The sequence below is a fragment of the Mustela nivalis genome (assembly GCF_964662115.1).
Source record: "Mustela nivalis genome assembly, chromosome: 8".
Classification (NCBI taxonomy): Eukaryota; Metazoa; Chordata; class Mammalia; order Carnivora; family Mustelidae; genus Mustela; species Mustela nivalis.
Window position 1 is genome coordinate 40,857,927 of NC_139027.1, and position 26,492 is coordinate 40,884,418.

The 26,492-nt window shown below is 44.0% G+C and overlaps 1 protein-coding gene across 1 annotated transcript in view; it reads left to right on the forward strand.

Moving 5' to 3' along the window:
• Positions 1 to 12,224, forward strand: part of SUCLG1 (succinate-CoA ligase GDP/ADP-forming subunit alpha) — a 31,609-nt gene extending 19,385 nt beyond the window's left edge. Inside the window, exons 5-9 of the mRNA XM_082743543.1 lie at positions 100 to 157; positions 3,291 to 3,374; positions 4,915 to 5,066; positions 10,237 to 10,425; positions 11,981 to 12,224. Of these exons, the coding sequence (XP_082599669.1) occupies positions 100 to 157; positions 3,291 to 3,374; positions 4,915 to 5,066; positions 10,237 to 10,425; positions 11,981 to 12,007 (510 nt within the window). The 3' untranslated portion in view covers positions 12,008 to 12,224. The remainder of the gene's footprint in view (positions 1 to 99; positions 158 to 3,290; positions 3,375 to 4,914; positions 5,067 to 10,236; positions 10,426 to 11,980) is intronic.
• The last annotated feature ends 14,268 nt before the right edge of the window (positions 12,225 to 26,492 follow it).

The window sequence follows — 26,492 nt, forward strand, 5'->3', positions numbered from 1 at the left end:
CAGGCCAAGTGTGTTTGTGTGTATGACCTGTTAGTTACTGGTTGTTGTGTTTTTTTTTTTTCCATCATTTTTCTGAAACACTGATTTCCTTTCCTTCAGCCTGGAGAATGCAAAATCGGCATCATGCCTGGCCATATTCACAAGAAAGGAAGAATTGGTATGTTTCTTATAGATTAAAAAAAAAAAATTCTTTGCTCTAAGCTCAAAATTCACCAAGAGAATTTGTGACAGTGCAAATGTAATTTATTTTAATTAACCGTAGTGGAATTTACCAGGGAGGTCTGTAGTGAATCAGTTCTCTATCCTGCGTTGGATGAGATTAAGAATCCATAATAATTCTGCAGAGTCACTGAAGAATTTTTTTGGAGTTTTTGAAGATTCTTTTCCTGCTCAGCATGTTTCTTCCATGTGTTCGCATGTATTGGTAGTTTATTTCACTTTACTGCTAAGTAATACTATGTTGTGTGATTCTGCCACAGTTTGTTCATTCTCCTGTTGATGAGCATTTGGGTGGTTCCAAGGTTTGAATCATTATGAATAAGGCTAAGGTGACAATTGTGTAGAGGTCTTTCAGTGGACACATGTTCATTTCTCTTGGGTAAAATTCTTAAGAATGGAATCACTAAGTCATAGGTTTGACGTATGTGTAGCTCTTTAAGAAATCGCCCAGTAGGGGTACCTGGGTGGCTCAGTGGGTTAAAACCTCTGCCTTTGGCTCAGGTCATGATCCCAGGGTCCTGGGATTGAGCCTCATTGAGCCCCTGCTTACTCCTCTCTCTCTACCTGCCTCTATGCCTACTTGTGATCTTTGTCAAATAAATAAATAAATAAATAAATGAAATTGCCCAGTAGTTCTGTGAAGTGGCTATTCATTTTACATTTCCACCATCAGTGTATGAACGTTCCAGTCCACATCTTTACAAACATTTAGTATTCGCAGTCTTTATTTTTAGCCATTCTGCTAGGAGTGAAATGTTGTCTCATGGTTTTCATTTGACTTTCCCTGGCAACTAAATATGTAGAGCACTGTCTCGTGTGCTTATAGGCTATTTATATAGCTTCTTTTGTGAATTATCAGTTCAAGTTTTTTGCACATTTTTTATTGGATTGTCTTTTTATTGTTGATTGTAGTGAGGGCTTCCATAAATATTCTGGGTGTAAGTCCTTTGTAAGTATATATACATGCTTTGAATATTTTTATTGTTCATCTTTCTATAATCTGGTCTTTCAGTGACTTTGCCTTGTCGGATATTACAAACTTTCTCAAAATGTCTAGTGAAAATTCTTGTTTAGTTCCTCAAGGAAATAATCAAATTAACATCGTGGGGATGAAGAGGAGCTCATTATCGTCTGGCATAGATGAATGTCCTGGTGCATCTGGGTGGCTCAGAGGGTTAAGTTTCTGCCTTCGGCTCAGGTCATTATCTCAGGGTCCTGGGATAGAGTCCTGCATTGGGCTCTCTGCTCAGCGGGGAGTCTGCTTCCCCTTTTCTCTCTGCATGCCTCTTTGCCTACTTGTGATCTCTCTCTGTCAGATACATAAATAAAATCTTAAAAAAAAAATAGTTTTAGAAAAATAAAGTCCTGACTGACTACTTCTCTTTCATCGACTTGGCTGGCATGTTGGGGTGCCTCAGTGTAGCCTCCTAAGTGTGGAGGTCTAGGAATCCCTTTGGCCTTTGCCTATGTGAGTGAGGGTGGAGGCACAGTTATTTTCTGTAGTGTTAAGTTAGTATAGAGTGGTTATTATCTCAAAAGTTTTCTGTTTTGGGGTGCCTGGGTGGCTCAGTTGGTTAAGCGTCTTAACCTTGAGCATCTGCCTTCAGCTCAGGTCATGATCCTGGGGTCCTGGGATCGAGCCCCACATCAAACTCCCTGCTCAGTGGGGAATCTACTTTTCCCTCTCTGCCTGCCGCTCTACCTACTTGTGCTCTTTCTCTGTCTCCAATAAATAAATAAAATCTTAAAAAAAAAAAAAGTTTTCTGTTTTGCTAGGTTGTCCTTGGTTCTTTTGCTAGAGTGAGCAGGCATTTGGGGTAAACTTTTTTCCTGTACCCTTCTGTTTGTGGGATGCTGGCTTCTTTCGCTCTGTATCTGGGATGCATGAAGCAAAAGAAAACTCAGGGAACTCACCAGTGTTTCATTCCTCGAGTCTCGAGGTCCCTAGCCACTTGGCCTCCTTTCATCTCTTAGTGATTTCTTGTATTTATTTTACATAGAATGCCCAAGGTTTTTAGTTGTACTTTCAGGAAGAAGAGAGGAAGGTAATTCTACTTTTCAGAAGCAGAAGTATCCTTATTAATAGGTATTTTTAAGTGCTAGCCTCTTACTATAGATACTTTAAGAATGACAGGAGTAATCTACCCTAAAAACATGACTGTCTTTACTTTCAGTGTATGCAGTTTGCATTTATGTAATTTACATATCATTTATATAATCACATGAAAGCCCCTTAGAAGAATGATAACGTCCTGGTATTCACTGGTTATTACATTGATCCATCACCAGACTAGAATAAATAAAATAGTTGTTTTTCCCAGTAATCTAAGATGTTGAGTGGACACCTAGACCATAATCGTACCATAAGAGTCAAGTAGGAAGAGTGGAAAGGAGACTAGACAATCATACACAAGATGTACAACTAGGAAATTACCAACTATACTTTGTTTAAACAAAGCTAAATGTACTGAATGCATAGGTAGGTAGGTAATCCTACCCAACCTTCTCAGTTATGAAATGAGAAGTTGTAAGGAGACAGTGTGTAGATGGAGAGAAAGCTCAGACGATAAGGCAGAACTGATGAATGAGGCAGATGGGGGATGGTGGTAGTGATGGTCATTTGTCATGAATTAGGGTCCAGTGATTGAATGACTTTAAAACGATTGGAATTAGGTTTTGCTTAAGAGGAAGGTTGTACTTCATTGAAGGGTTTTCAGCTTTGAGCCATTCAGGTAAGTATTGAGCTCCTTCTGTGTAGGATCTATGTTAAGTACTGTGAACACAGGAATGGGGAGAAGCAGTATTGTTCTAAGAGAGCAATCGAACAGCATTCCATAGGGTACTAGCAGTGCCGAGATACACACACGTCTTTCAGTTTGATCAGTTGGTGCAGACAGTCTGGTTACATACACTCGAATTCATAGTGAGAAGCTAGGTATTTATGCACTGATCTTACACTTGTTGATTTGGATGACAAATTGTGGAATGGATTCTTTTATATACTTGTATCTATAACATGATAGACTATGATAGGGACACAATCTAATATTTTAAAATTCTCTTCCTTTAAGGTATTGTGTCCAGATCTGGCACCCTTACTTATGAAGCAGTTCACCAAACGACACAAGTTGGATTGGGGCAGTCTTTGTGCGTTGGTGAGATATTTTTGATAGAATCATGTTATTATAATGCAGTAACTTCATTGAATGAGTACAGTAATAATTATTGTTTTGGTTATTTGCAGGAGGTTTTGATAACCATTTTATTAAAAAAGATGTTAAGATCTTAAATTTATTTAGCCTCAGTATGAGGCACCATCCTTTATTTTTAAGATTCATGGTCTAAGGCTTGACTTGCATGTTGTGGAACAAGCATCGTGGGACACGTGCCCTGAAGAGCCTTGGTGCCTGAAAACGTCACTTCCTTCGCTTGTTATGAAGAAATGTTTCTTCATGTTAGGGCTTTGATTACTATAATTATCATTGTTCCTATAAGCTATCATTCAGTGCTTCCTAGTTACTGAATTCTTTGCCATTTGTTATCTTTTTCTTAAGGCAACCCTGAGGCACCTGTGAGCTGAGAAGTTGTACTATTACAGCTTTAGTTGTGAGAAAAATCTACAGTTGAGATCCCCAGAACTTCTCTTTTTGCTACATTATATTGCCTACCACTTTTAAAAGTTGCTAGAAGTGAGGCAGATTTCTCATTTTTATAAATATAGCTTCAAATTTTTAGAATAACTGTTAAAAGACTTTCAAAAGTAGCTTCTCATATAGTAAAATATGAAATAAAGCCCTGGACTCTTTTTATTAGGATTTAGACCCATAAAATCAATATTGGAAATAGTAATTGAGCTTCTCTATGTACAAAGTATAATCTTAGCCACAGAGTAACTTAGTGTGATGGAGAATAAGGAAAGGTTTGGAACAGAATTGCAAAATTCATATTCTCCAGCTTCTGTCTTTAATTTGTAAATTGCTGATACTAATGCTTATTTCACAGAGAGGCTGGAAGAATTAGGAAGTGACAGGTCTAAAATGTGCTGGGGCGTGTACTTGATATACAGTTGGCACTCAATAAATGCTGCTACTCTTCCTCAGCTTAGTTCTTCAGAGGTGCATTGAGAGGTAGGAAATCAATCCTGCCTTAAATGTGTGTGTTTGTGGTCTCACTCACCCTGGATCTAAGGGAAGAGGGGACAGTGTACACTCAACTCTGTCTTACATTGGGACTTGTGTCTTAAAACTTGCGTGTGGTTTATCTGCAATGCGCCACATCTTATAGTTACTTTGTGCAAAGACATTTGTAAAATGTTTAAATAGAGAAGAGACGATTTTCCTTGCTTGCAACATAGACACACTTTTTCTTAAAATGCCCATTTTAAAAGAGTTGTTTGGGATTAATTTCATGGGAGAAAGGAAGCTTGACAAAAGAGCAAAAACAAAAAGAAGCTTGTCTTTGTGAATATCTGAAATCAGCTACGATTTAGCATTCATGTAATAATTAGGAACAGAAATAAACGTAGCACTTTGTGATTTTTTGAAAATATTAAATGCAAGAGTGATGATGCATTTTAAAACATTGGTGAGAGTGGTAGACAAAGTAAGAAATGAGTTGAAACAACATTTCTTGGCCTAATTTGTAAGATTTATCCTTAAATTTTCAGCTGATGTTGGTATTCTTTGACTTTTTCAGGCATTGGAGGTGATCCTTTTAATGGCACAGATTTTATTGACTGCCTTGAAATCTTCCTGAATGATCCAGCCACAGAAGGCATCATATTAATTGGTGAAATTGGTGGTAATGCAGAAGAAAATGCTGCAGAATTTTTGAAGCAACATAATTCAGTAAGTTTGGGTTTGGGTTTGGAAAAATATAGCTCTTCACACACAGTTGGCACTTGGTGCGCTTGTCAGGGCCGTGCTGCTGTTGAATCTCAATCTCCTGCCGTGGCTTTCGCAGAGGCTACTGGCCGCCTCCGTTCCTTCTTCCTCCTCCCTGTCTTCTTGGTCTTTCTTCTGTTTGTTCTCATCTTAATTTTTCCCTGGATGTACTTTCCGTGGCCGGTTCCTTTAGTGTGAATGGTATAAACATCATACTTCATGTAGTTTCCAAGGCAGAAATCTCAGAAGCATCTTTTACTTCTCTCTCTTCTGTTTCCACCTGTTTACCAAGCTCTATCCTCAGTAGTATGTTGAGAATCAGAGCGTTGTCTGTAATTCATCCCTCTGCTCTGGTTTGAGCTGCCGTCTTCTATCCCCTGGACCAGGTCAGTAGTTTCTTCTGAAAATCTCAACTCCCGTTGCTCAGCCACCACCTTTTCCTTCTCTCTGAGGCCATCGTGCTCCGGCCACCCAGATCATCTGCCCTTCTGAAACACAGACATGGGCGCCTCTTACCACCGGGTTTTAAACCGTGACAGTTTCCCATCACACGTAGGATCAAGTGTGGACTTAGCATGGTATTCTAGTGCCTAGACACCTACCTCTCTGACTCTCTCCTTCACGTCCGTGTCCCATCTGACCTTCCAGTTGTTTTCATTCTCACTTGCCTTTGCTCATTCCCTCTGCGAGGCATGCTTAATATCCCATTCTAGCCTGTATCTGGGGCGACAGGGACTGTTGTACCCTGGTGCCCAACCCATTCCCTTCACACATTAGACACCAGTAAGTGGTGGATACAGAAAGAATAAAGTAGATTGTCAGGAGTTTGGGGTAAAATGTTACTAGAGTCTCTTAAATTCAGAGAAGCTGTAAAGTTTGAAATTCAAGTAAAAATGGACTTCTTTTTAGGAAAGATTCGGGTTAATGTGACATTATGCTATATTCAGGTAAATTTTAAAATGTATTTAGGCTCAACTCTGGATCCCTTGAGTAGCTTAGAATTTAGTGGAGAAAGCTAAGCATATATGTTTTATTTCATTTGGCACATGTTTTCCTATTCCTGGTTAGTTCCTGTGGGACAAATTTTATTTTTTTATTAACATATAATATATTATTTGCCCCAGAGGTACAGGTCTGTGAATCATCAGGCTTACACATTTCACAGCACTCACTGTACCACATACCCTACCCAGTGTCCATAACCCAGCCTCCCTAACCCTCCCCCACCCAACAACCCTCAGTATGTTGCGTGAGATTAAGTCTCTTATGGTTTGTCTCCCTCCCAATCCCATTTTATTTCATTTGTTCCCTCCCTACCCCCAATACCCCCGACCTGCCTCTTAGATTCCTCATATCAGAGTGATCATATGATAATTAACTTTTTCCGATTGACTTATTTCACTTAGCATAATACCCTCTAGTTCCGTCCATGTGGTTGCAAATAGCAAGATTTCATTTCTTTTGATGGCTGCATAGTATTTCACTGTATATATATACCACATCTTCTTTATCCATTCATCTGTTGATGGACATCTAGGTTCTTTCCATAGTTTGACTATTGTGGACATTTCTGCTATAAACATTTGGGTGCACGTGCCCCTTCAGATCAATATATTTGTATCTTTAGGGTAAATACTCAATAGTGCGATTGCTGGGTCATAGGGTAGCTCTACCTTCAGCTTTTTGAGAAACCCCCATACTGTTTTTGAGAGGCTGCACCAGCTTGCATTCCCACCAACAGTGTAGAAGGGTTCCCCTTTCTCCACATCCTTGTCAACATCTGTCATTTCCTAACTTGTTCATTTTAGCCATTCTGACTGCTGTGAGATGGTATTTCACTGTGGTTTTGATTTGGGGCGAATTTTTATTAAGGGCCCACAGTGTACAAGATTCTAGGTTGAACAGGTGACATAAAACACTTAGCACAGTCCCTGGCACAGAGTGAACACTTAGTAGTGCTATCTGCTGCCACCACTGCTGTTTTTATTGTTATCATCATTATGACAATACTTACTTGTAAAAGTGGTGTTGTTTTATCTTGACCCTTTGGGTAAGGGGTTTTGTCCTTTTATGAATAAGGCAGCTGGCACAGAGAGGTTAATGACTTGCCAGTGGTAGGTATACAGCAAATGAACCAAGGGGTGGGATCCATCCCAGGTCTGACTCATGTCTCCATTGCATCATGGAGGGCTCAGGAATCAGAATTCAGGATTCTGGAATCAGAGTACAGGGATTCTGATTCAGAAATCAGATTGCAGGGATTCAGGAAAAGGGTCGCCAGCCCTGGGCCTCTGCTTGGACTATACTGACATCATCCTAACTGGTCTGTTTCTCATCATTTCTGTATCCTGTTTTCTAATCATACGTCTTCATAGTCTTTTTAATTTTATTTTTCTCTCCTTAAGAAATTTCAAGTGACTCTCCTTTGTTAATAGGACAGAATATATATTCTAGGTTCATTGAAATCTTATTTCCTTCTAGTACAGTATTCTTTTTCTGTGAGTATGCAGACAAAGGGATCAAGTAGAAATTAGTGCGATTTAAATATGGGATGTTCATAACTCTCCAGAGCCCATGAGTGAATGAGTAAGTGACTTGTAGAGTCTTCTCTTGAATTCTGTACCACTGTCAGTGCTAGGCATATGGAAATAAGTGAGAACAAAGTTCCTGTGTTCAGGGATTTCATAGTTTGGGAGGGGAACACGCAGGAAATGAGTCACAGCCGCTGTTCTTAGTGTAATAGTAGTACCTTGTCAAAGGCACAGCTTTGACATCCCTGCACAGAAGATGGTCTTCACAAGGGTGTTTGTGGAGACGGTGGGAAGAAGAGTCAGAAGGCTTATGGGGGAAGAGGAGGCTTGATCCAGGTCTCAAAGTTAAGTAGAAATTGGCTAGGTGTCCAGAGAACATTCTCTGCAGAGGAGCAGAGGTGGAGCAGCCTGGAATTACTGGAAGACAAAGAGCAGGGAGAAATGGTGGGAGATGAGGCTGGAGTCAGCATTGTCAGCCCACGCCGAACCTGGCATGCTGGCACCGTACCACAGAGCTGGGCAGTGGAAGCAACTGTTCTAGATCGTTCACTGGCACATAGAGTTAGAAAAACAAAACCAAACCAATTTCCTTTAAGAATGTCCTTGATGAAGCAGTAAAAGTATTAATTTTATTAAATCCTAACCCATGAGTCCGTATTTTGTGATGAAGTGGGAGGTAAAGCACCTTCCCAATTTGAGCTGTGAACTAGCTGTGTTTTTCATGGAACACCATTTACTCTCAGGAAATTGGCAAGCAAACTAGTTGTTCAGACTGGGGTATTTGGCAGACCTTTTCTCAAAAACGAACAGAATGAACCTGCCATAGCAAGGAAAACTATTTACAGTATTTATTGACTGATAAAATTTGAGCTATCAAGTGAATATTCATAAATCAGAAAAGTTGTTTCTGCCACTGAACTTGATCACTTCCTCCTACTAAAGACTTTGAACCTGATAATGATGGCTATGATTTGTTGATATTGAATAATGAAATGTATCAACATTTAGAAGATGTGCATAACTTAGTAAACCTGTATTTTTCATCTGACTAATGAATGTTAGAAAATCATTATAGGTAAAAGATACATTCAATGGATTTTAAAATAGCAAAGGACAGAAAGTTCATTGCTGTAGTTTCAGATTCCAACATTGCAACTAACCCTAAGAAATTACGACTTGAAGAGGTTTGTGTCGTATCAATGAAGAATATCCACAGGCTATTAAAATTCTTCTCCTTTTCAAACCACGTATGTGTTTGAGTCCAGATTTTCTCTTAGTTCAGCCTAGTGAATATAGATTGAATGCGGAGGTGAACCATGAGAGACTATGGACTCTGAAAAACAGGGGGGGTGGGATGTCGGGGTACCAGGTTGTGGGTATTATAGAGGGCACAGACTGCATGGAGCACTGGGTGTGGTACAAAAACAATGAATACTGTTATGCTGAAAATAAATTTAAAAAAATTTAAAAAAAAGATCAGAATCCATTTGCCTTTTGTTAAATTTGACATTCAAGAATTAGAAAAATGTAAAATAATACCACACTTCTTACTAGAATGTTTTTAAAAATGGTTTTAAGTTTTTATTAAAAAAATTTTTTTTTAAATTTTTATTTATTTAACAGAGAGACAGATCACAAGTAGGCAGAGAGGCAGGCAGAGAGAGAGAGATAGGAGGAAGCAGTCTCCCGGCTGAGGAGAGAGCCCGATGCAGGGCTCAATCCCAGGACCCTGAGATCATGACCCAAGCTGAAGGCAGAGGCCTAACCCACTGAGCCACCCAGGCGCCCCAATATATTATTTCTTTAACTGTATTTTAAGTCTAGAGCACAGGAATCCTTATATTTCCCATGTGGCTTTTTATTTTTAGTCTCAGAGTCTAGTATAGTGCTCTTTATCTACATAGAGGTTGCATATTAGAATGGATTTTTATTAAATAAAACTAGTCCTGATCTTCCTTAGACTTCGTAGAACTTCAGAGGAGAGGGGAACCCTTGGCCATCATTCTGGTTTAGCTATTTCATTTCATAGATGAGGAATCAGAGGTTTACAGAGCTGATGTGCCTTGTCCAAGGTCAACAAGCTTTAGTCAATAGCAAACTGAATCTGGTGACTTCCAGTCCTGCATCTTTTCTAGTATGCCTTACCACCTCATCTTTTTCCTTCTAGCAAATTTATTATGGGTAAACTAATAATGAATTAAGACATAAATTCAGGTTGAAATAAAACAACCTAATCTAGTGTCTTAAGTCATTATTATCACAAATTACATAACATGTTTTAAAGTGTGTGTTTTTTTTGTTTTTGTTTTTGTTTTTTTCAAATAGAAGAATCACATATATGTTGGTAAAATAGCTTGTGGCCAGTGAAGTTGACTTTTAATATCTAGACAGAAACGTTGCTCAGGATTGTTTCCCCGAGTTCATATGAAAAGTTAAGTCATCTCAAAGGTGAATGCAGTGGTTTCAATTATAGCTTCATGTGTGTGTGTGGATTTTCTCAGTGAGGATGAGTGGTGGGCCATGCCCACCCTTTCAGAGTTGTGAATTTGTAGTCCAGTTTTGGGCAACTTCTTCATCAGAATGTTTAAAATATCACTTTCCAGGGTCCCAAGGCCAAGCCTGTGGTGTCCTTCATCGCTGGTTTAACTGCTCCTCCTGGCAGGAGAATGGGTCATGCAGGGGCGATTATTGCTGGAGGAAAAGGTGGAGCCAAAGAAAAGATCTCTGCCCTCCAGAGTGCGGGCGTTGTGGTCAGCATGTCTCCTGCGCAGCTGGGAACCACCATCTACAAGGTGAGCTCTTAACAGTGGCCTGAGTGCTCTGAAGTAACAGGCATTGTAGCGCGGGCCACACTGGATGCCCAGAAACCGTGGTCCTTTCTTCTGGGCCTTACTGTTTCTTTCTTTCTGATGTGCAGCTTAACAGTCTCTGGCAGCTCCATTCATGTCCCAGGGCCCTAATTGGGCATGACCAGGAATAACGTTCTGATTTTAAAGAACTTAACTTCTTTCAATTTTGGAATTTGCTCTTTTGTGAGGGGCAAAATATGATCTACAAGACCGTATATCAGAGGCCATAAGTGCCATGAATTCCATCTGGGGGGAGTGTGGAGCATTGCCTTGCATTTCATTTTTCTCATTGAGGGCCTTTGGGATAGTAGCTACCCTGATCTCATAGGTTTCTGTTTCTAGGGAGAGGGGCTGAGTGACAAGAAATGAAACCTGGGTGATGAGGGCGTTGATGGGGGTGTTGATGGGGAGCGGGGAAGGGATATCAAAAGAGGAAGGTAGGGGTTTCCAGCCTGTAGCTTCTGGCCCTGGCTGTGTTGGGATGCCATTGTTTGCAGGATGGAAGAGCAACTTCTTAACTGTAAGCTTTGCTTTTCCTTTTTTAATAGAACATAATAGTTTAAAATGTTCTGAATGACTAGGTATCCTCTATAATCTCTTTGCAATGAGTTTTAGCCTGTCTCTAAGTGATCATTTAAGGCTCTCTTTCTTTTTATTTTTATGACGGTTATAGCTTTGACAAAAAAGCAAAGCAGAAACCAGACATAAGCATGTTGAGATCAGGCACAACAAATTGTATCCCAGGAGGGAACCATGTTTTGGCTCCATCTTTTTTGCCCTTGCCTCGCTTCTTGTTTTACTGAATCTTTGCCTGATCCTGTCTTTTGAAATAAGACATTATGTGCCATAGTTCTGGGTGGTTAGTGAGTGTGTGGGGCGGGATGGGGGCAGGAAAAGGGTGAAGCAATTTCTTTCCTTCAATTTGGACACATGCATTACCATTTGGCTCCAGTAAGTGGCAGCAGGCAACTACATATCGGTCGTATTCTGATTTCAGTCTAGAGCGATGTGATTTTCAGTATTGTTTCCTTTTCAGATGTTTCTGAGGTGCTTGACATTCTGTTCAAATCTTAACTGAATCGGCATTTAGTCTCTTGGAGAAACTAAGCAAAGCTGTTTCCATTGCCTTATTAAAAAGTCCAGTGTGGTTCATGTGTGGCCTTTTAGGGTTTGCTTAAGTAGTCAAGTTTGTCAGCTCTTAATAATAATACTGCCGCAGAAAAACAAGTACAGTTCACAGCCTCTCGAGCTCTGTGTTTGGGAGACATAAAGTAGAGGCTGTATATCTAGGTTCGTGAAATTCCAGCTGACACAGCCCAATGTGAAGCTGTTCTGTTGTTTTCAAGCACCCTCAGCCTGGTACATTTCACTTCTGTAATTTTTGGTTGTTCAAAGGATCCTAAAGATAAGAGGTTTCAGAATCACTTTGACCGGGAATGATATTTGAATCTTAAATCTTTTTATCCTCTCTCTCTTCTCTGCCTTTCTCTTTCTGAAGGAGTTTGAAAAGAGGAAGATGCTATGAAAAAGGAAACAAGAAGTTCCCTAAACCTATGGAATGAATCATTATGGAAATATGAAGCAGCAGCGGTTTGCTTCTGTTGTCCCTAATTGTCAGCCCGTGTGCCTGTCGCTGGTCTGTCAGTAGCAGGAAGCCAAAATAAGGTTCAGACTGTCCTAAATTGAGATGTTTCCACCTCATTATGTAACAGACAGCCAATAAACCTACCATTTGATTTGAATATGCCTTTGCAGCTTTCCAGTGTTCCGACGAGGCGGGGAAGAGGGAGAGTGGGAGAAACGGAGGTGTGTGGGGGGAGCTGTGTGGGGTTTGATGGGCTCTGTAGAGAACAGCATAACTTGAGAGAGAATGAAGCTGTAAAAATGTCAGGGTGGCGGCGGTCTCCTTATCTCAGACGTCGAGTGACTTTAGTTCTCTTCGGAATCCTCGATTTCTAATGGGTCTGGCTAACGGCACTGTATTGCAGGGCAGGATTTTTGTTTTTGTTTTGTTTTGTTTTTTTTAAAGATTTTATTTATTTATTTGACAGCGAGAGATCACAAGTAGGCAGAGAGGCAGGCAGAGAGAGAGGAGGAAGCAGGCTCCCCGCTGAGCAGAGAGCCTGATGCGGGACTCAATCCCAGGACTCTGAGATCATGACCTGAGCCGAGGGCAGAGGCTTTAGCCCACTGAGCCACCCACGTGCCCCCAAAGGGCAGTTTTGAGGATTAGAGCACGTAATAAGCAGTTTCATTGTTGTCCACGCCGCCAGCAGCAGCAGCCCCAGCTGGACTCCAGGCAGAAGCTCACCTGTGTTTCAGCTGAGACATGGAAGGTTGCAGTAGTGCTGTGTTTTTCTGTGGTTCTGCAGAGGGCTGTCCCCTTCCCCCTCCAGAGCCTGCTATTCTTTGCTTGAGATTTAAGACATCTGCTGCCAAAAACCCCAGGAAAATGGTTAGCCATGCTACTTTGGTTTAAAAGGGAGCTTGTTAACAAGAAGCAATTCCAGTGGATAGTCTCAAATTGTGTAACTACCCTGAAGGAAACAAACATAGGATTAGGGAGAAGGCTCTGAAGAAAGACTGTCTGGGAGAGGCCTTCCCGGGGAGAGGCAATGAGTTGGGATCTGGAGGCTGGGAAGGTACCAGTCACGCAGCAGGCCGAGTGCCCAGGCAGGGGCAGCAGGAGGGGAAGAGCTCACTTTGAGGAGGTAAAGGAGTGCTGCATCTCCCGGGGCAGTGAGCCCTGGGAGGGGCTGGAGGAGAGTTTGGGGGGCAGGGGAGACAGGTGCTTTTGGAATTCCCATGACCATGCTCGGGCTGCTGAGGGCACAAAGGGATTCTGCCTGGCCCAAGGGACACATGGCGACGCGCTTTGGGTCTGATGGTCCTCAGTTCCTGCTCAGAGCTGTTCCCTCATCTTGAAAGTGGGGATGATAAGCCCCATCCCACAGGGTACCTCATGGGATATGTGAGGCTGCTCTTCACGCGGTGGGCTTGCCTGGGGCTTGGCATTGCTCCTAAACTGAACCTGCCTCCTGTTGTGCTGAGTGAGGGCAGCCCAGGCTGACACCCATGGCCAGGGAGGAAGGCACTTACTGTCTTCTTGGTTGACACCCCCACCCCAAGGTCCCTACGAGGTAAACATCACCTTCTTTTGTCTAACAGGCTTTGTGATAGGAACACAATCCAGGTGAGGGGCAGGTGACCCTACCGGAAGAGATGCTTTTGAGTGTCCACTCCTGATTTCAGGCAGCTCTAGGCCTGGCTCAGCCCTGTCCTGTCCCCTGAACATCTACCCCAAGACAACATCTCTTGCCTTACAGCTCTGTTCCTGTTGCCTATACCAGCAAGCTCAGTGCCTTCTCAACCCTTTCTTCTCTCTCCCAGCCCCATCCTCCCCATCCCACACCTCTCCATCCCTCCCAGGGCCTTGTGAAACCACTTCCTCCTGACCACCTTCCCCCTCTGGCCACTGCCACCACCTCTGGTCCCAGCAGCTCAAGCAGCAACAGGAGAGACACTTGGGTTCTGTTTCCTCTGACTTCATTATTACCAAGCCAGGAATGAAAGTCCTACTCAAGACCTGAGTGCATTTTCTTTCTTTTTTTTTTTTTTTTGAAAGAGAAGGGAGAGGGAGAATCTTAAGCAGTCTCCATGCCCAACACGGAGCCCACGCGGGGCTCAATCTCAAGACCCTGAGATTGTGACCTGAGCCAAAATGAGCAGTCAGACGCCTAACTGACTGAGCCACCCAGGCACTCTGCCAGTCTGTTTTTAAAAACTATTGTTACAGAAACTTTGAAGCATTTATAAAACAATTATGATAAAATAAGGAGCCCCTTCTACCCATCACCCAGCTTTGGAAATGATCAGCATTCTGCTCTTATCCTGCTATTGTTCTATGAGCTGTACCTCCAGTCATGCCTTCCCGCAATGCCCCCAGTGCTATTGTTACAGTTGTTTTGTGAAGGCAAGATGTACTTATGCTGAAACAGATAAATCTTAACCAAAGACATCTGACAAATGGATGGAACTGTGAAACTACATCCTTCTCATGACACAGAACGTTTCCAACCTCCCAGAAGTTTCCATTCTAGCCTACCCAATCGGTGTACTGTATTCTTCTTATATTACTTGTGTCTGTCCTAGACATTTATATGAAGGGAGTCTTTAGTGCACCGTCTTTTATGTTGGCCTCTTTCATTCAGCATAATTTCTGTGATGTTCACTGGGCCAGTGCATGGGTCCACGGTTCATTCCCACTTACTGCTGCTCTTTACTCCCTTGCCTGGATATGCCACAATATGTTCCTTTTCCCTCTATTTTCTGGAATGGACCAGGGTGAAGAAATGTGCCATCGACAAAGCTAGAGAATTAAAATGAGAAGAGATCTTGAAGGCCAAGTTAATAATTTTTAAAAAAAGATTTTATGTATTTACTAGAGAGAGAGAGAATGTTTAAAGCACGAGTGGGAGAAGGAGAAACAGGCTTCCCCCGATGTGGTGCTTGGTCCCAGGACGCTGGGATCATGACCTGAGCTGAAGGTAGATGCTTAACTGACTGAGCTACCCAGGTACCCCCAAGTTAAGACTTTTGCACTGTATTCCAAGAACAGTGAAAGCTCTTGAAGAGTTTGAAGTAGCAGCATCTGCATTTTTGAGAAAGCTTTCTGGCTCCCATGTGGATGCAGGAGAGCAATCAGCAGTTCATTGCATTAATGCCGCTGAGGGCTGGTGGTTTCTTGGGCCAGAATGGTGGCAGGAGAGAGAGAGAGAGATGAGGATGGCTGTGCTTGGGTCTGAGAGATCTGTGAGGAGTGAACTGGACAATACCTGTGAGTCATTGGACTTACGGGAGGAAGGATGAGAGATGAGACATCCAGTTGGTTTCCAGCTTGAGCAGCGAGACATCTGAGGCCCTGGCTTGATAGAAAAGGAGGAAACTTGGGGCGCCTGGGTGGCTCAGTGGGTTAAAGCCTCTGCCTTCGGCTCAGGTCATGATCCCAGGGTCCTGGGATTGAGCCCCGCATCGGGCTCTCTGCTCAGCAGAGAGCCTGCTTCCTCCATTCTCTCTGCCTGCCTTTCTGCCTACTTGTGATCTCTGTCTGTCAAATAAATAAATAAATCTTAAAAATAAAAAAAAGGAGGAAACTTGAGATGAAGTGTTGAATTTGACATTTCCTCCAGGTGACAAGGTCAGGTAAGCTACGGTCCATGCGAGTTCTGGGCACCCTGGCTTGTCTTTGTGCAGGAATCACATAAGCTACAGGAATGATGATGAGTATCTAGGGAAACAGAAGAGAAGGTCAGGACCACCCCGTCTCTGAGCATTTCCACGCCATCCGGAGGTCAGACTCAGATGGAGCTCGAGCGTACCAACGGCACAAAGAATGGTACAGTGTGCCTTCTAGAAGACACGGCCGTAACTGAAGGTCCTTTCTGATGCTAAAGCCTGCTGTGCAGAGTTCAGACTCCCAAGACTTGTTGGGGAGTGGGAACTCAGTGATCATCCCATGAGTGCAGCCCTTCAGATCACACGTCTTTATGAGAATTTTCAAGGGAAAATTGAGCTGACGTTGTGAAGGTTCCAAATGTCCTTTGGAACCCGTGGATGGCAAATGCCAACTCTGACATATAAGGGGGCACCCAGGAGGGCTTTATCATCCTGGACTGTACTTTTGAGAGGAACAGAAACATTTTCTGTGGAGCTATGAGAGTTTACCAGGCTTTGCCTCTGTTTTCAAAGTGGCATTCGTTGTAGATGTTACTTTTTTTTTTTTTTTTAAGATTTTTATTTATTATTTGACAGACATATCACAAGTAGACAGAGAGGCAGGCAGGGGCGGGGGGGTGGGTGGAAGCAGGCTCCCCGCTGAGCAGAGAGCCCGACGTGGAGCTCGATCCCAGGACCCTGGGATCATGACCTGAGCCGAAGGCAGAGGCTTTAACCCACTGAGCCACCCAGGTGCCCTTAGATGTTACATATTTGAATTGCAAGGCCTGGGCTGGGGAGTAGGGCAATAAGGAGGCAGGGCCATGTGGAGAATTTGGAAAATGATAAGAAATTAGTACTGATATAACAGAAAGCAGTTGGGACTTTTTTTCCAAGGAAAAACTGAGCGGTAAATGGATGATAAGGTTCATTGGAAATGATGACCATTTCTGACCCTAGATCCCTTGTTGAATTCAATAAATGCTGTGTCCTCTGCCCAGAAATACATACCCTCACATACTGTGGTCTCCATATTAGAGCCCTGTGTGTGTGTGTCTGTGTATTTTTTATTTTTTGCATTTGTATTTTAATGTTAAGCTTTTGGAGAAGGAACTTTACATGAAAATTAGAGAGTTCATTGTGCCCTTCCTCCTTGAAACCAGTCTATCCTAAGCAATCAACTCTTAAACTGCTGCCTAGAAAGTTGAGCATGATTGCCATTGGCAAGCCCCTTGACAGCCCCTTTGCTTGTTTCTGACCAGGCTGGTTCATTTGGTCCTGTCTTCTCCGGGTCCTGACCTTTCGGCCCTGCATCTTCTACCTTGATTCCTGGTTTGCTCCTGCACGGGGCATTAGAGCTTGTTCTCTCATGTATTTGAACGTTGGCTCCCTTCAGTGGATTTTGGCTTGGGTATCCCTGTGCCTTTTAGCACTCTGCCCCCTGGGTGGTCTCTGGGAGGTGGCTGACAGATGGCACATTCAAAAATAAAGTGCCCTGGGATCAGAAAGAGTGAGAAGCCATTACCACCTTTATGCCTGATTAGCAATGAGAGGAAGCTGTTTTCCCAAGGTGAGACCAGTAGCTCTGTGAGAGTGCCTGGGCTTGAGGAGGGGACCAGTCAGTCAAGACCTGACATGGTAGAAATGAGGGGAATGAATGCCTTGATCTCACACCCCTTCTGTCCTCTTGTCTCCTGCCAGTATGAGGACTAGCTCGACCCAACTAAAAAGCAGGGGTGGGCAAACCCTGATGATGCCATGCATAGGGCAGCCTCCTGGGGCCACAGAGCAGAGCTGAGCAGGGCAGAGAAGGGTGGAGAAGGGATATGGAGAGGTCCATGGAGAATCATGATTTTATCCGCCGTGGCTTCACACTTGGATAATATCCCAGCCAGGGCAGCTGCAAGTCCGTTTGGGGGAAAATTGGCATCAGGTATGGTGGCAGATCAGCATGGGCACATTTGGGACAACAACGGACACCCCCAGGGAAACCTTTAGTGGAATTTAAATTTTTACCCTAAGTAGTATTCCCCAGGCAGGGGGGAATAGTTATTTGTGTGCTCCCTAGGGTGTGGAAAGATAAAGGGGCATTTTTGGTGGGTAGACCATGGTATGAGGTTTGGTGAGTGTCCCGTGAGACACATGAAGTAAGCTTTAGGATGTTCAAGGAAGGGAGGCTGTCGGGGCAGATGAGCACCCTGGGGCCTGGGAGGTGAACGGCCTGGGACCCAGGAGGGGAGAGGACACAAGGCTGGGCCAATGCAGTGTTTGCAGAGAGCCTAGGACTCCTGCTCTGTGGTTTCCCAGCATCAGGAGGCAACGGTGCAGCTGTGAACTCCTTGGTCCCAGGCTGCTCTCTGGTTCTCCGGAAATCCCCTGGCATGGTACAGTTTGCTCAGAGTGTGGCAGGCAGGACAGGACTTGTACCTGAGGCTCCAAGGCAGGTGACCCTGGCCCAGGAAGAATTCCCTTCATGGGGGTTCCAGACAGTTTGTCATTGTCCCCTGTCTCCCAGATGACACAGAGCTGCTGTACAGAAAAGATCTGAAGAAAGATTGACCTAGCCTCATTTTGCAGGTGGGAGAGCTGATGAATGATTTTAGGCCTAAAATCACAACCAAGTTGGTGGCAAAAGCAAAATTTGGAATTTGGAATGGGTTGTCCTCCAGAATCCCAGGACTGGGCCTCACTCAAGGGGTGTGAGGAGGGCATCAGAGCTGGTCATCACAAAGTGGTTGGAGGTGATCGGAGGTGCTTAGAATAGACAGCATTTTCAAGGAATCTGCACACACAGAAATAGGTATTCAAACAGTGTGAATACAGTGGTGGTGGTGGCCCTCCTTCCTTGAGTTTTTATATATTCTACAAGTGGGATAGGCTCAGCCTAGCAGGGGGCACGATCCGAGAGTGGTCTATGGCTTTCAGATGGAGTAAAGCTGGAGAATCAGGCAGGAGTGAAAACCTTGTTTTTGGCTTCAGTGTCACAGAGCTAGACTCGTCTCACTAATGTGCTGACCACAGCCCATGGGGATGGATGATTCCAGGTGGACTTGGCAGCTTTCAGATAAGCCTCCAGAAAGGGAACCATGCTTCCTCATCAATTTCACTTTATCAAGAATCCCATCAGGGGCGCCTGGGTGGCTCAGTGGGTTAAAGCCTCTGCCTTTGGCTTGGGTCATGATCCCAGGGTCCTGGGATGGAGCCCCGCATCGTGTTCTCTGCTCAGCAGGGAGCCTGCTTCCTCCTCTCTCTCTGCCTGCCCCTCTGCCTACTTGTGATCTCTGTGTGTCAAATAAATAAACATAATCTTTAAAAAAAAAAAAAAAGAATCCCATCAAACTCTGTGGGCCTTGGTGTCTGGTGTTTGCTCTCTCAGATCTAGAATCGAGATTCAAAATTGCTCAAAATCAAAAGCTTGGTAAGGTATGCTGTAATCCATGGGAAAATTGAGCTGATGTTGTGAAGGTCCGTGCGGATGGCTCTTATTCCAGTAAAGGAGTTCTATCTTTTCATACCATTTTTGCTCATTAGTATTCTGATACGGGAAGGAGAGCATTCTCGGCTGCTGAATTAACAACATCTTGATATGCAAGAACTTTCATTTTGACACCGGGGAAGTACTGAGATCCTTAGTGTGATCTGGTTGGTCTTTGGTGATGGCTAGCACTGATCCAGAGAAGAGTGTGAGAGAGGCTGGTGACAGGTTTCTGGTGATGGAGTGGGAATGAGGAGATAAGAACCTGAAGGGAGTAGGAATCATCTATAAACAGCACCCATGACTGGACAGAGCAAAGCCAGTTTATGATAGTGTTGGTCAAGTTAGAACTTTCCTGCTCTCCTACTCTGACGCTGGAAATGTGAGAAACAGCAGCTGCCAAGTGTGGAAGATGGTGGGGAGGGGGTGGGGGAGGAAAGAACCCAACTGTGCCCTGTCCCTGCCACCTGACTTTCTGACTGAGGCAGGCCCTGGGCCCCGCTGGAGGCTGGGCTGAGGTGGGGAGTGGGAGTAGGGATAGTGACGGTCAAAGAGGTGAGAAGCTTGACCTCTGAATGGACATTATTATTACTTGGAATTGGAAATACTAAATTCTGAAGCGGTTGGCAATTTAAATTAGGATTAGGATTTTGAATATTCTTTGTGGGAATCAGTAAGTCGTTACAGTTAAGAGAAATAAGTAGCCCTCTGTTAGTTTCCCAGGACTGCCACAACAAATGACCACAAACTGGGCAGGAATACAAGAGGAATTTATTCTCTCACAATTCTGGAGGCCGGAGTCCAAAATCAAGATGTCAGCAGGTCCGCAACCCCTCCAGAGGCTCTGGGGGACAGTCATCAGCTTGAGGAGGCTGTTGGGGTTTGTTGGGTTTCCTTGGCAGTTAGGACTCCTCTGGATAATCCAGGATAATCTCTTCATCTCTTTATTCAGCCTTCACTTAATCACCTAAGCAAAGACACTTTTTCCAAGCCAGGTAGTATTCGCAGATCCCTAGAATTAGGATGCAGACATCTTTTCAGGGGAGTAGGGCACCATTCGATCCATGACACCTCCCAAAGTTGGTTGTGTTCATGTTCCATGATTCACACTCATTCCGTGCGGTGGCGGGACTGGGACACAGAGAAGCCAGTGCCTGGTGTGCAGGTCTGAATCGCACTTTATTCCAAGCTCTAGGAAGGATCTCCAGGGATGGGATCAGGCACATTCTTTTAGCAGGAGGGAGACAAGATTCAGGGTTTATTGGGTGCCCTGTGGGAGGATGCTGGAAGTGGTAGTTGTCTCTTCTTTTTAGAAAACTCTCGATGGAATGCAGACAGGGTCATCAGCTGAAAGTAAAGGGGAGGCAGAATTGTTGGAGCTTTGAAGAACAGGGAGAACGCGTGAACTGTCCTCAGGAGACTAGTAAAGCAACCAGTTTGGGTCTTCATCACACTTCAGCTAAGTGTTCATAATTGTTCCCTGCCACAGATCTCTCTACTGTCTTTATCTTCACGCCTCCCCTTCTTTGTTTTGTTCAACAACCTTCAATCAATCCTTCGTTAACACAATGGAGGTGAAAGTCCATAGCCTGGTAAGACCCACGACAACGTGGACTCCGACCATTCTCCTGTTCCTAGATCTGTTTGAGTGATTCCTCCTCAGCTAAGCCGGGAGGAGGCTGTTTTTTGGGGTTATTTATTTTTTTTCCTGTAATGAACCACATAGTAAATATTTTAGGCTTTGCCAGCAACAGTCTCTGTTGTGACTCCCCAACTCTGCTGTTGCCGTGAGAAAGTCAGAAACAATACTGCATGAACGAGCGTGGCTGTCTTCCAATCACTGTATCTGCCGGCTCTGAAATTTGAATTTCATAGAATTTTCATGTGTCACGAAAGATTTCTTTGACGGTTTTTCAACCATCCAAAAATGTATAACCCTTTCTTTGCTTGCAGCCCTTACAAAAACACGGCAGTCCTGGATTTGGCCAGTGACTGACCTAAACCATGTATATTCTTTCATTCACTCGGACCACCCCTCCTGCCCCAAATCCATCTTCTTACAAGTCTACATCTGTCCTTTATTTTAACCTTAGTGCTTTCCACTCCTTTTCCTTAGAGTTCTTCAATCTCCCATTTGCCCCAAAGCTCTTAGGGATTCTGCATGGTATTTGACTTTCTGCAGCCCAAATTGTCTGTGCTTCTCATGATGTTCAGCTAGGTCTATTATTTGTCTTTTCTCTATCTACCTTATGCCTCCCAAGCAGACTGTATATTTCTGGAGGGCGGGCAGAACTAGCATTTTATGTCTCCATGTGTCTCATGGAGTCATGCCCTACACCTACTTGGTGTTCAATAAATATTCAAGAAGAAAAAAGGTACTTTTTAGCCCCTACTCTGTTGGGCTCAATGGGATTGTTTTATGCACTAAGTTCAGAAATAAAAAGCCAAACCCCAGCAAAATTGCTTCCTTTTGCATTCTTCATTTTGATGATGTCTCTAAGGTGTGGTTTCCTAGATTCTTTATGCCCCTAATATAGTCCAAATTACCTTATATTTCTGTTGTCTCTAATAGATAGGAGGTGACATGTAAGGGTACAGAGCCCCCGGTCACCTAGAGTCATATACCAAAACCTGTCAGTAATGTAAGGAACAGACTACATCAGATATTTTATTAAAGGCTTTTACATTGTACCAGGTAATTGTGCACCATAAAGTTAATTCACACTGGAAAGAAGCAAAAGGAATTTGGGGTGTGTTGAATGTGTGGTTCAGCCCATTTGGACAATGATTCGGATGACTCTGCCTGAAACTATGGAGTATCGTTCAGATAGGGGCATTATTTGGAGGTCATTGAACAGACGTCATTTGAGAGACTGGTACTCTGGGAAGGGAGGTTAGGGAGAAAACAGCGGATTCTGAATGTTTCAATTTCTTCACCTCAGGTATGCCCCACCGCCACTGCAGGAACATTCCACAGTCTATCTGTTGAAACTTCAGCCTGAACTTGAGATAGCCACCATGCTATTTTTGCCAAGTAGAAAATAATAATTGTTGAAGACGTGTCTCCCTCTAAAAACATTGTTCTGTTTTGTTTTGTTTTGTTTTGAAAGTAAGGGCTGACGCAGCATTTCCTCTCTTCTCTGGAAGTTCATTATTCCCTGAGGTAACTCAGGGAAGCCCACAGGCATTCAGCCTTCACCACCACAGCGAAATCCTGCTCTCAGACTTCTCTGGTGGAAAAAACAAACACCACAAACTCATGTGCAGGAATTCTGTTCCCTCTTTCCTCATTGCTTGGTACACCCATCATATACAGGGGAGCAGTTACATATGGAACCTGCAAAGATGAATGAGCAGCCGAACAGTGGTGATCACTCCCACCCATTGCTCTCATAAGGCAGTCTCTTGAGAAGACTTTGGGAGATTGTTCAACTTTTATAGGACTTTATACTTTCTGGGAGGTCATTAACCATGACCAATGAGGTCATTAGCCTAGACTTACAAAGGGACATGTAGATCTCTTACTTGAAAATTGCTCAGTCCACAAGACCAAGTGTATCTAATTCACACCTGGAGTCCAGTGTGGTATTAGGTACAAAGTAGATGTGAAATACATATGTCTCCTTGGGTCATCCTCATAACCTATTAATTACTCTATAATTTTCAATGAAAAGTGATACACTATGGGTGTGACCTAACAAATACATATATATTTGTTAAATGATCGAATGAATCTTGACCGCCCACATTATTGTTTTCTTTGGGATGCTGGCCTACATGGGAATGGGTGTGATTAAAGGGGGTGGGGTATATGCAAGTTTTAATTAGTGAGCTCCATGGGAGGCTATCCCGACTCCAGGCAATGGAGGCAGAGGACTGGAATGGAGGTTGCTGGCAGACCTCCCAAGAAGCGAATCAGACTTAAGCTTCCAGACTCTTCTCCACCACTGCCCTTCCACGGCTATGCTAGGGGCCCCGGCATCTTTCTATCCCCCTTCTCGTATTCTCTTCCTTATGGCTTCAAAAGCTTCAGGCCTCGCGAAACTCAGACCTGTCCTGGGAGGTTCTCCTTAGAAAGCTTCTTTGATTTTCAGGAAACCTGTTTTGATCAACACGTATTTCCAGCCACAGTTGAAAAGACCCCACTGGAGTATTTCCCAGACTCCTCTAGCTTCCCCACTCCCCCACCTCCTCCCTACCTCACTCCCAGCAGCCACACTCCCCTTCCTTTGGTTTGTGTATGTGGTCACCCTCTTTGCCACCTCCAAGACACCTCACATCTTATTCTCTCTGTGGCCCTTGGCCCACATAAACATAACCAGCCTGAGGAGGTCCTTCCCAGCCGGTCTACAGGTCTATCCCCCAGGGCCCCTCCTTGCCCTCATTCATTCTCTTTCCAAGTAGCACCTACAGGCTTCCACCCTTGAGATCCTCACACATCCTCAGCCTACAGTGATTTGTGTGCGTCTCTCTGTCCCACCTGTCTCCCCGCAAACTCGAGGGCGGAAGTAGAGCTAACTTGTGTTCACCCACGTTTGCCGTCTTAGATGCTGCCTGGCACACAGTGTGGGCACAGTGCCTATTTAATGAATAAATGGACAGATGCTTCCACGGCATGGAGTGACAAATCACGTTGCTTTATGGCTTCGTTTTTATTTGCTTATTTTGTTTGTCTTGACATTATTATCTCTTTCACTGCACATCCCTGTTCTTAGAGGACCGTACGTTTTTTATTATTTGTGTCAGGCACATAGATGAGTGCTGAAAAATACTGTAGTAACAATTAGGAAAAACCCTCTTCTGCCTTCCCTGGTGCGGTGCAGAATCTGGCAGTGATTTTGCGACAGTTTGCTCTGAGGTACCTGGAGCCGACCTTGACTTTGCTGTCCTTGCGTTGTTTTCTGAGGGAGTAGTTGAGCCGGAGAGAGAGTCTTTGAACCACTTTGCTCTTGCTTTCTGCTTCCCTGTCCCTGTTGATGTTAGGCTTTAGAAGTAAGAGGCAAGAAATCACGAGACAAAGCATGGGGGTGGGGGTTGGTCAGAAGGAGAAGAAGACCCCCCCGCTGAGCAGGGAGCTTAACCTGGCACTGGATCCTATGACTCTAGAATCATGACCCGAGCTGAAGGCCGATGGTTAACCAACTGAGTCACCCAGGCATCCCACGTTCCCTTCACTGGCAGCCCTAAAGAGCGGCTGAAACGCCGGAGCGGTGATCTTCAAACTGCTGGGGAAGATTTGAAAGAGCACGGATGTCTGGGACCCACACCAGAACACTTACAGCAGGATCTTGGCGGTGGGTCCTCCACGGAGGTGTTTTAAAAGCTTCCAGGTGAGACAGAAAGACAAATGCTGCATAGTCTCTCTTATTTGTAGAAACTAAGAACAAAGTCAAACTCACAGAAACAGAGTAGAATGGTGGCTGCTGGTGCTGGGAGGTGGGGGACATGGGGAGGTGTTGGTCAAAGGGAACTAACTCTCAGTTTTAAGTAAGTTCTGGGGATCTAATGTGCCACCTGGGGACTGCAGTTAACAATAGTGTATTGTATACTTGAAATTTGCTGAGAGTAGGTCTCAAGCACAGAGGTAACCGGGTAAGGTGATGGACGTGTGGATTAACTTGATCTGGTGATTATCCCATAATGTATACACGTATCAAACCATTACATTGTCTACTTTGCATATATCCAGTTTTGCTTGTCAATTTAACCTCCATAAAGCTTGGGGAGAAAAAAGCCCCCATGAGATTCTTTTGTGCAGTGAGGGCTAAGAACCAGTGGCGTGGAGGAGGAAACGCAGCTAGGGATTGGCTGAAGAGGGGTTCCTAGAGTCTTGACTGTAGCAATGACAAGCCCCTGGAACCAGTCTAAGTTTTTTTTGTGACAGGCAAGCAGAGAAGCCTTGCTCCCAGAGTATAATCCGCTTCTTTTCTCACACATGTGTGGACGGAGTAACCCTCTAGAGTCCATGTGGCCTGGAAAACTTCAGAAGGGAAATTAGGTTTTGGGACCCAGAGTATCTCATTTGATTCCCTCTGCTTTTTCGGCTGCCGGTGGGGCAGGCAGGATTTATGAGGTCTGCAGTGGGGCCAAGGTGATTTGAAATTTGATTATTTGGGGTGTGAGGGTATTCAGGAGAGGAAGATCCACTTTCCAGGTGATGACGCTGTTGGTCTGGGAATCACAGTTGGGGAAGCATTGGTTTATTATCCCATGGTCATTCTGTCTTTGATTCCTAATGACTGATCACTTTGAGATAACTGAGGCATCACTGAAATGGCTTTCTCAGAGGAGAGGAGGGATAAACAGCAATCCGCCCTGCTCACTCTGCCTTTCTTCATCTCTCCACCAACTCAAGACTTGCTTCCTGGAGCCAGATTTAATTCAAGCCTAGGAGCTAGTACCAAGTGTTTGATGTGTACTTTGGCCCATAACTATTTCGGTAGATTCAATGTCTCAAATAACTCTTCAGAAAACCCAAGTGTTTTATTCTTCTGCTTCTTCTGTTTACTTATGACATTTCTTCTCCTGTAGATCTTCAACTTTATCCATCCATCCATCCATCCCTCATTAACTTACTTACTTTGGCTTGCAGTGGTGGTGGACCTGATCCTCACTATTTGACTACAGTCTGTGTCTCTCAGTTCCAGTTCTCAAAGAATATTTGATTAGCTACCCACACCCGTGGGTGAGAGATACTCTTGGGTCAGGGGCCACCTCACTCCTACCTCAAACCGTCTGATGGGAAATTGAGGTAGGCATAGATGGAGGCCCACTCAACAGGGTCATTGAACAAGGACAGGGGTCAATAAAATTTTCCCAAAAGGGCCAGACAGTAAAGAGTTTAGGCTCTGTAGGCCATATGGTCTGTGTTGCTGTTATAGCTCCCATATAAGCTGTAGACAACATATAAATAAATGGGTGTGGCTATGTTCTAATATAACTATATTTACATAAATAAGATTGGACTCTGTGTTGGGTTGGCGGCTCCGGGAATGCAGGAGAAACAATAGAAATGACCACCGGGCCGCCATTTTCCTGCCCTCCTCTCCACCCCTCCACTTCCTAGCCCTCCACTCTCCTACCATAAGGATGTATGCCCAGGTCACATCTCCACAAGTAACCTGAAAACAATGCAAGAAACCGGAACACGAAGACTCCCCCAACCCTCCAATCCCCGAATACCATACCTTCTATGGCTGTGAACCTATTCCCTGTCTTAACCCAGATAAAAGACCCACTTGACCCCCTCCTGACGCGACTTCCCTGACTCTCCTCTCTGGAGTCGTGGAACCTCGCCCAAGGGCATCTTTAATAAATCTTG